Source organism: Antrostomus carolinensis, unplaced genomic scaffold (genome assembly GCF_000700745.2).
Source record: "Antrostomus carolinensis isolate BGI_N321 unplaced genomic scaffold, ASM70074v2 scaffold11704, whole genome shotgun sequence".
In the NCBI taxonomy this organism is placed as follows: domain Eukaryota; kingdom Metazoa; phylum Chordata; class Aves; order Caprimulgiformes; family Caprimulgidae; genus Antrostomus; species Antrostomus carolinensis.
Window position 1 is genome coordinate 50,100 of NW_010310135.1, and position 10,651 is coordinate 60,750.

The following is a 10,651-nucleotide window of genomic DNA, read 5'->3' on the forward strand; positions in this document are numbered from 1 at the left end:
CATCCAGCCAGGGCCAACCCACCCCACTACCCTATCAGTTGGGTATCCTCCTCTTACTGCTTCTCCAGAAACACTGTAGCTCCAGATAGATGTTAGTGCAAGACCAAAACCAGGCCCAGCAGCTTTAACATATTATTAACTTTCACCTGTGCATTCCAATTGACAGACGTATTTCAATTGACATATGCCATGAAAACAGAACAAACAACACAGAGAGGCAAACGCCTGTTAACAGTTTCCCCTGCACAGAAGGGCTGAAGGGATTTATAAACGAGCAACTCCCACAGCAAAGCAGGGTGATGGGATGGGTGAGGGCAGCAGCTGAGACAGCAACACCCACGCTCAGCTCCCTCCTTGCCTGTCACCCCTCTGTGCATCCTGGAGTCTCAACCATACACCTACAAAAAGGGACATGGTACTGCTCCAGCTCTCGGGGCACCACTGCAAGTATCCTGAGACCTCACACAGCAGAATGGCAGGAGGCATGCAGGTACCAAAGGCATCCAAGCTCAGATTTTCAGTAACATAAATCTCTATAGAAATTCTCCCTTTGAAGCAATTACTGCACACCACAGGCAATTGCACTGTGGTAGGTCCCTGACTTTAAGCTTTCAACAAAATTAGGGAATGCCAGAAATACAAGCAAAATATGAACCAAGAAAACCATGCACGCACTCTGCCTATGAGGCACCCTGAAACAGTTAAAAACCATCACCAGCTTTCAATATCCTTATTCACCACTGAGTAGCAACGTGGTGTACAATGTGGGAAAACCCGACATTGTGAGAACTGATCAGTCAGATCGGCCTACAGGCACGTCTGATACTTCTTCTATGCTGTCAAGTTCTGATGCTACGCAACACCTAACATATTCAAAGTCTGTCAGAATTAGGTGATAAGCCCTGGCAGAATTAGGTGATATGACACCCCTTAACATCACGTCCCAAACAAAAATCTCAGAAACTTACCTGCTTTCACGTAACAAGTTCAGGAGATCGTCTCTGAAAGTATCTCTATTCTTCTCCAAGATCCCCCTGACATCATACTGGACCTAGCAGTAAAACGGAGCTGTTTCAAACAAGTCAAATACTCAGGCACCTCTCGTAAGAGTGGTACTACAACAAGTGCTGAGGGAACAGAGTGCTTTAGTTAATTTTGAGTAGCCTTAGGGTAAAATTAATCTAATGAAAACTCCCTTTGGAATAATTTCAGCAAATAAAGAAAAGAAAATTACCTCCCCAGCGTAGTGCTTCACTCCAAAGTTGTGAATGGCAACTCTTGGTTTTACATAAAAAGGATTGTTCTAATTGGAGGGGAAAGAAAAGAGAAAAATATTTGAGGGGGGTGGATCAGGGAGTGGTAACAAAGGGTCACATTATCTCCTCAACCCAGACCTAAACAAACCCTTGTCTTCCAGTGAACTCCCCAGAAGATTAGTGTTCCAAAGGCAAACAACCAATTCATAACGATAATAGGATTTGTTAGTCTGGGCTGCTTCAAATGCAGTAATAACAGATTTATAGTATTTAAAAAGGCATTATACTAAACCTGAGCCCATCTGGCACAACCAGCTATTAAAGGCACTTTGAAAAAGAAGGCTCTGTCTTAAACTGGTAGTTATGAAGATTGGGGGATATGTTCGTATCCCAGAAATTCTCAAAATAATTCCAGGATCACAAATAAAGGTAACACTAATCTGGACAGAAGAAACAGCAAGCTTTTGGTAAATGACATCAAGGTGAATCATTCACTAAATCAAGGGAAATTGAAAATCTAAGTAATCTGAGTTACTGTGGGTTGTGAGAGCTCTAAGAGCAGAATTTGGCTTATTCCTTCCAGGTAACCGACTCAGTCTTGACAGCAAATGATACAGGTTGCCAGGGAAGTAGGATCATGTCCAAAACAGCCTCTACAACTATGCACCCATATATTTGAGCAATGGATTTCTACAGAAGCGAAGAGACCCTCCATAATTTGCACAGAAAACATTAAGTAAAACAGCACATACAGCATGCTGGGCATTCAACTTCCCCAGCAAGGTGGAGTCAGTAGCTTGAGGAAAATGGCTCTCTTCATTGATGAGCGCCAGCAGACCCAGTTTCTAGAACAGCAAGAAGAGGCAGAAGATTAATTAGTGCACAGATGGAAACAGACACTGGCGTCAGTTTGGAAAAATCACAAAGTCCATTAAGTTGTTGTGTGCAGAGAGGTGCAAAACCACCCGTACGGGACTAAAACCCCACTCTCACAGAGGACTGCAACGCTCCTTTTGAAACATACAGCATATGATACATAGGCAAAATAAAGAAAAAGGAACTACTGGAAGAAGCAACAGTTCTCCTGATGTAGGCAGTATTTAGGTGCATAAAATGACACTGCCCCACAATATATCCCCAGCCTCCAATATCTCCAGTGATCAGGAGCCCCTTAAATCTGAGGACTTTGTGTGAACGGCCTTTCAAAAATTTTTCTTCCATAAAATTATCTACTTAGTTGTTGAACCAGTGTAAACTTCTAGCACTCACAGTGCCCAGGAGCACAGCAAAAGATATACAGTTTAACTACACATTGTGTGAAGCACAACCTCCCCTTTGTTTTACATATGCCTCTGTGTAATTTCCTTTGATGTTCCCTACTTCTCATACTAGAAGAAGTGGTAAACAAAGCAAGCTACCCTGCAGTTAATTAATGAGTACAGCAAGCTTCAGGTTGTTCAGCCTCTTAGAAAAACATGGTTCTTGAGGTGCACATTTTAATAAGCTACTTCCCATTGTCCCAGAGCAGCTCCCGACAAACCACACTGCCCTGACTGCAGTCACCAGTTGCCATCAGTTTCAGTGGTTGTCTAAACTCACGCAGCCACACACGCCCCTGCGGAGATGATAAACTCATGCAGCTCGCTTGTACTGCTGGCAGCAGTGAACATGGGTAAAGCGATATGTAACTCTGGCTTTGTCATTCAGCAAATGAATGACATGCAGTGAGCTCAGACCTCATCTGCCCCTCACCACGAATGTTCCAACCAATAACTCTGCAGAAACTTCATGCCCTTTTACATGTTCCTTTAGTACAAAGCAGAACACAAACAAAATTATGGATGAAGCCAAAACTGCCAGGCAATAAATGAAAATTAGCCGCATCCCACGAAAAGCCATTACAGCAGCAAGACACTGTCATTTTTTCTCCCCATCTTTCTAGTCTTTTTAATCAGCTCCATATATTGCTTTTGTATATAATCACACACTGTTAAAAGTTACTACAAGGAAAGATGAATGTATTGAGCTTACAATATAATCTATAACACATCCATGGGTGAAAATGATCCGATTAAAATTTCACCATTTAAACGTGCAATATCCACCATTCTCTTCATTTGTTCTTTGTGTAGGTAAGCATTTTAAACACACATTACCTCAGAACAAAAACTAAAAATAGGTACCAGTATCAAATTCTTTATTACCTTTTCAATAAGATCCAAGCACTCGCCATTGTCTGTCCAGTCAATATCCTCCCAAATTATCCCTTCCCTAAGGAAAATAAGGAGGGCTTTTTTATTGACAACTACATTAAAATTATTTTAAATATAGAAATAGGAGGAGCTGATATATTTATCTTGCAAATTACAGAAAAATCAGCTTGCTTTTAAAAAATATACAAGTCCAGACAGAGATTTTTCAAAAGAAGGTAAGGTAGATGGGAATCTAGATTTCAAGTGAATACTAGTATTTTCAAAATTCTTTCAAATTTCATCTGCATCTCTTACCTGCTGTATTCCAGTTGCTCCAAGGAAAATATGTGCTTGTTGAAATACTCCTGAAGCTTTTCATTTGCATAATTAATATTGAACTGCTCAAAACGGTTTACCTGAAGAGACAAGAAATTTTCAAAAATGCATACACTCCAAGTATTTTACTTTGCAAACAAGGAATCGGTTTAGGTCATAACGTGTTTCATAATCAAGTTCCAGTGAAGATGAGAAAGATACGTAGAACAATGAAGCACAAATATCAGACAATCCATTTGAACAAACTTTGGAAACCTACCTCAAAGTTTTCAAATCCAAAAATGTCCAAAATTCCAATAGACTTGAAGTCCTCCTTGCTCCTGATTCTGCTGTTGATTTTCTTAATGACCCAAGCAAAACACTGAGAATAAAGTGCCATGGCCATAGAATCTCGGCTGTCTATTGCCTGCATAAAAGGAGGAATACACAATACAACCATCACTCCTGTGACTGAGAACTTACCAGACTCTGCTGGTCAGCATCCTTTGCACAGCATAAAGTAATGTTTAATGCAAGCAGGTTTGTATTCCTACAGACCTTGACAGTAACTGTATTAACAGTTACAGAGCACCATGATTTAAGCTTTAACAGTGTAGGTTATAACAGATGTACACCTCTGTGGCTTTAAAATTGCATTTCATGGCTAAAGTATTAAAAAATTAGGAAATTATAAACTTAAGGTGTGGAGGAAGAAAAGAGAAGGACAGGAAATAACACCTTAATTTACCCCTTTCTAGAAGTAAGCATAATGTTTATCTATTTCTAATCCCCTTCCTGTAAATAATAAAATTATTTCTACTGAAAGTTTTCAAAAACACCCACCTGACACAAATGTCCATAATGAAAAATATCAGCCTACATGATTAGAATTTGAAAAAAAAATAGTAAACAATTACGCTTAATAAGAATAACAAGAGCCAAGCTACATGCACGAGTCTGAATGACAGAATGGGATCTATAGAGATTTCTAAAGGACCAACTATACCCTTCCCAAAAAAACTATGTAGTATTTTTGATAGCAGCTCTGATGCATGAGCCAAGTTTTGTTCCTGAGTGACCAATGTTTTCGCTGGACTTGAAGATCAAGCTATATATTTAATAGACCCTAAAAACACCACAAAATTGAGATGTCTTTACCTGTTGTATACTGAGAGGTGTTAGGATTTCTTCTCCCCTGAGTATCATTGACCTCTGTGTCAATGCTTCAGTTAGCTGTGTGGAGTCCAGTCCCAGTAGTTCAGCAGATCTACCCAGAGCTGGCAAAAGAAAGACACAAATACAAATATATCCTTAAATGTATAAGGTTATGAAACTAATTTGTTGTATTATTATTACTACTACAACCATTTAAGATGCTTCTAAAATGATGGTAAACAGAGATAAAAACACAACTAGAAACTCTAGGATATGTTTTTCCTGCTCATGAAAAGGCACAGTATCATAAATATGCACAATTTAAGGAATTTAGCAGTAGAAATTTGTCACAAATATTTATTTTCTTCTTAAAGTGACATGTCCAGGATTCAAACTATCTACTCCTTACACTAACATGTTTTTCCAAGTACAAACAGTAATTCACTTTGTTCACATGAATGCATTTCAGCTTCCCTTGGGATGATGAGGATAAAAAAAAAATATATATTTTTTTCTCCTTACATGCATACTTTAATTTACACTTTTGCTATAATGTGGTATATAAAGCAGTACGTAATGCTACTCTTTATTTACATTTTCAAACAAACACTTACTAGCCCAATCTTTAGACATATTAGCACACACTTTCAGATTTGTAATTGAAGTACTGAAAGCTCTAACAAAAGATACGTTCAGTGGAGATCTCAGTTAAGGAACGTACTTGAGCACTTATGTTTTATCAGCTCGAGAATATTTCAAAGAAGGAATTAGATCAAAAAGCAATTTCACTACTGTTAATGGAATAAATATGTGCCCAAGGTCTTCCTTAATTAAGACCTATCAGCCAGCAGCAGACTAATTTGCCTTATCTGTCAAAAAATCAAAAAATAACATTTTAATCAACATTTAGAGATGCTAAAAAGTAGTAAGACCCTTTCACTGTTTGTCCTTGCTATGGTCAGATACACTAGCAACAAATACAGCTTTCACAGCCTCAAGAAACATTTACATTTGGATGCACATCCTTCTCACCTGTTTTAAAGGACACCTGTGCTCCACCAGCAGTGATGAACTCAACATTTCCTAGATGCAAAATGCCAGCCAGCAGCCTCAAAACTTCTCGCACCTCCTCCTTGCTGAACTGCATCACTTCCATTGCAGTCTGGAATGACACGGGAGCTTCTTCAATAACATGCACACTGACCCAAAAATGGAGACAAGGACAAACCCACCAACTGTGTTGCCAGGCCTTAGAAAAGCAAGTCAGGCCTGACAGAGGCCTGGCAGGAGTTAATTCCTTTGGTTTCATCTCAAATTGAATACACTGTGAGACACGACAAAAACATCTTGGAACATGTAAGTATGACTCTAGTTTTAAGAAATCTCCTTTTGATTCTGCAAGGATGCTGTGATTTGCTTTCAAATTCTTCATTAAAATTGTATAAATATTGCAGTGCGCTACTGAGTTGTGCGTCAGATGCAATTTCACTAATTTGCATTAGGAACTGAGAACCTCCTCTGTGTGCTTACCAAATTTTGACAATTAGCCTTGTAGATAACAAGGCACGAGGGAGGAAACACAGCAACATGTAAGATTTGCTTATTTGTTTTCTCAGCCAAGGAGAATTCAGAGGAACCCCTCTGCAGCATACTCTAGGCAAGCCATGAAGCCCTAACACACATATTACCAGTGTGGTCTGACATCTTACAGCAAAACTAAGCAAGAGAAAGAGATCTATATAAAATGTGTTGAATTTAGGAATAACCAGTATGTCCATGATCAAGGCTCAATTATGAAAATGAGGAGAACAGCAAATGTCTATCTAAAGAAATAGTAAAACAAGAAGAGGAACATACGCTTTTCTCTGACATAGAAGGGGTAAATAATTGTATGCCTCTCAAAATTACCAGAAATTCCCAAATTTGGGTCTAATACGAGCCTGTCTGAGACCAGATCACAGTTTTATACCTTTACAGTTACACTCATCATATTACGGTCACTGCAGGTGTCTGACAAATGACACATGACACAATTTATCTTTCATAAATCATCAGTTACAAACGGAGAAGCCTCAGACTCATTCCACAATTAAAAGCAGAGATTATATAAAAGATGAAGGATTATTTTGTGTAAAAGACCTTTCAAAACAGAGCTCTAAGAAAGGCAGCAGCACTAGGAGTTGATCTTTGTGCCCTCCATGCAGTTCCTCTCTGTCTCCTACAAAAAAGTTTTGCTGAAGTAACATTTCCAGGGCTTAAACCACAATAAAGATAGTCAAAGGGGTGACTATACTGGGAAAAGACAGGCAAGGGTGAGCTGTGGGGTTTCTGCCCACCTCCCGCTCTGGCAAGGCAGCCTGGCAGCCTCAGCCCCTGCCCCAAGGCTGCCCAAACTGCAGGCAGCATGCAAGTGTCACCTGCCCAGCTGATTTCATGCTCTGCCTACCCTGGGATGATTAGCACAAATTAAATGTCACACTCATCAGCTTAAGCCATGTGACTATAATATAGACAAGTCATCAACTTTTCCAACATTCCCTCACCCCCACGATACTAAATGAGGTTGTTTTACACCAAAAAATAACTGCTGCATCCACTACACATTAATTTGCTAATTAGGCAAAGATATTAACATAGCTAAGCAAAAATAGTTTGGTGAAGGATGTAAAACCCATTATTTTCACTGATTTTTAAAATCTAACATATATGACCTCAGTGATACAGTAAGCAACTAGCAATTATCCTAACAGTCAGTATAGATTAACTGCTGTAGCGAACTGGTGTGGGTATAAGACATAAAGCCATTCAGACAAAGACTCCATCAGGACTGGATTTTTAATCTATGTTTATGTTTTCTTCAACTCTATTGTGTGAGTTACTCCATACAACTGGATGTCCCAGCTGCAACTCTTGGAAGAGTCACAGAAGCTCAGCTGTTTTGCTCCCCACCTGCTGCACTGCAGATCCACCCTGTACACGCTACATGATCTGGGCAAAGCTTTAGGATGGAAAAATAGTGGAAGTAGATATACCTGTAATATAAAACTGTAGGGAACGGCAAAGGCATCTAAATGCCTTACTGTCTTCCCAACTGATATTCTTTTCATTCCAAAATGTAATAATTTCATTAAATTATAGCACACTTTGAAATGATAGTAAAAATCAAATACTGGAGGGAAGGTAAAGACATACTCAAAATGACAGTGAGGTGTTATCAGAAAATGTACATCCCTGTAAGATGAGTGCCTCAATGAGAGAGCTGCATGAGCAGGTAAGCACAAGAAGGCTTTGTCAACAGGCCCCAGGCTCCTGCACCTCCAGCATTTTTAAACCATAAAGAACTAGGGAAACAACTCACAATGACTTCCTTGAAAGAATCTTTGTCACTGATTGTCTTATCCGCTATGCATCCAGACTGATTCAGGTAGTGGTAGTTCTCCGGTACAGATAAGTAAAAAGCATCTAATAAGGAAAGAAAAGAGGATGAGTGAAAAAAACAACCCAAAAACCCCCCACAAATTACTACGTTAGAGTTAAATAGTTCACAATTCATTTCCTCAGAAATTATGATGATGCACAGAACAAAGTTTTATATTAAAATCACACATGGGGTTTTTATTTTGCCATTTTTTTTTCTTTATTCAGCTGCACAATGGAGTTAACTCTACTCCTTAGCGTGCAAAGACAGCAGGCCCAAAGGGAGATGTCGAGACAGCTTTAGGCTGTTTTGCACATATAGAAATGTCACTCCTTTTGTTCAGTGGATTTATTCTTTATGAGAGAGGATTAGAGGAACCAAAATTATTTCTCTTTGTTGCTGAGGAGTTATTTAGTACCAGCAAAAATACTCAGCTTAAACAGAATGAGGCATGTTTGTCCCCAGGTAATTTTCCCAAGGCCACAGCAGAAGCTGGGAGAAAAATTACTGGTGGCTCAGTGACATTCTTCAAATAAGCAGGTTGTTTTATCAAGCTGAACTCAAATTCACACTCACTGAATCCAGGCTGAATAAATAACCTATTTCTCTGCTGGGGTTAGGGGGTTTCTGCAGTTAAATTCTCCACTGCTGTCACCACGGCTGACTGCTAGCAGAGAGCCACTACACTTGTGTGACTTGCGTTTTGCCACTCACCTTTCTCTCTCTCTTCTATCCCTGCCAGCAGAGCATAGAATATATGATAATTTCTTTCCCCAGGGTTTTGTCTTACTACACGATTCTGTCAAAGTGAAAAACAGTTTCCATTTAAGCAATCATTTTTAAGGAGAATTTTTTTACCCACAGTTTCAAAGAAAATATTAAATTAAACAAAATTAACTGAGCAAATGCAAACATCAACTTACTTTTTCCAATAAATCTATAGCCAGGAAGAAATACTTCAGTCAAGGAATAAAGTAAAGAGCAATTAATAAACAAGCTATTTATAATCTTCCTTCTTTCATTTGAGACAACCAGAAGAGCATCATGGTCTTTCCTTCTAACATGCTTGCTACTGTGACAAGAGCAATAAAGTAGCAACAACAGTAATACTGTAGTAGTTCTAATACCAATGTGTTCCCACACCTCCTGTTCCTCCATCCCATCAAAACTGGACTTGTCACCTTCTGAATTTTAAACAACATCTGCTTTCCTTTTTCTTTTCCCTAAAGCTTGAAAACATCTTCAAGGATTAAATCTGTCCCACTGCAAAAGCAGCTGATGTTTAAAACACTAGGTAAGATCTCCTTGGTATATTCCTCATCCTCACAGCTCCGGTGCTCTGATGAGGCTGGCTCATAGTCCAATTTTGCCAAATGCAGGACAAATCCAAGGATTTGACCCACCCACGGTCATGCTGCAGAAATTCAACAGCTCTGCTCTTTCAAGTACTTTCCCAGAAAAGTAAGAAGCTTAGCTTCAGATATCATAAATGAGGGAAATAGCTTACAAACTGAAGTTATCCCTGAGAACTCAAGCTGTTTTAGCTCACCACATAGGAGCATGCACATGAGCCGTAGCAGCAGTAGCAATACAAAATCCTGGTCCTCCAAGAGAACATATACCCCATTCTGCCACAAATGCACGTGTGCACAAACACACAGAGAATTTGGTGTCACTGCTTCCCTTTCCCACCTACATCAGATTAATTTAATTGCATATGTTTTGGAATGGGGTGAAAGGACAGACAAGGGTGAGCCACTTTTCTCTCAGCCCTCTGTGGAGGAGGTACGTGGGGGCTGCCCACAGATCGGGGGGAGGGGGGCGGAAAATAAATCACCAAACGAGGATACAATCTATAATTCTTCCTCCCTGAATGTTTCCTTTATGACAGATGTTCAGCTGAATAAACTTCCCAAAGCGACTTGAGTTGTTGTTGTAAACAGTCTTCGCATTGCCAAAAGCTTCCATAATTGGGCTGTGAAAATACAGAAGAACAAGAACGCTAGTTAGCGTTGTGCCCAGCATGCCAACAGTTTTGCATGGGACTAGTGAAAGGAACAGTCCTCTGAAAAGCTTGCTTCTGAAGCCCTCCTCAGCCACAGCCTACATCTTCAGTATTGCCCCCAATTTATTAACAACAGGCATCTCAATTTTCTATCAAAAGATGCAAGTATTCAAGCCACAGGAAGATTAATTGTACTAAACTACTCTGCAGCTTAATCTGTAACTGCTCAAAAGATGTGTGCAAATCTCACTGCAGTACTCAAATTATAGAAATAAGAAATCTCAGCACACGCAAACTGCTAGACAGATGT

The 10,651-nt window shown here is 39.5% G+C and overlaps 1 protein-coding gene across 1 annotated transcript in view; it reads right to left on the minus strand.

Annotated features, from left to right (window-relative positions):
• Positions 1–10,651, minus strand: part of LOC104523656 (unconventional myosin-X) — a gene marked incomplete at both ends in the record, with an annotated part of 60,812 nt that overhangs the window by 49,173 nt on the left and 988 nt on the right. The window contains 12 exon segments of the mRNA XM_029084579.1: positions 969–1,051; positions 1,235–1,303; positions 2,009–2,101; positions 3,461–3,527; positions 3,764–3,864; positions 4,044–4,190; positions 4,922–5,040; positions 5,951–6,080; positions 8,277–8,380; positions 9,051–9,135; positions 9,260–9,273; positions 10,187–10,311. Coding sequence (XP_028940412.1) covers positions 969–1,051; positions 1,235–1,303; positions 2,009–2,101; positions 3,461–3,527; positions 3,764–3,864; positions 4,044–4,190; positions 4,922–5,040; positions 5,951–6,080; positions 8,277–8,380; positions 9,051–9,135; positions 9,260–9,273; positions 10,187–10,311 — 1,137 coding nt within the window.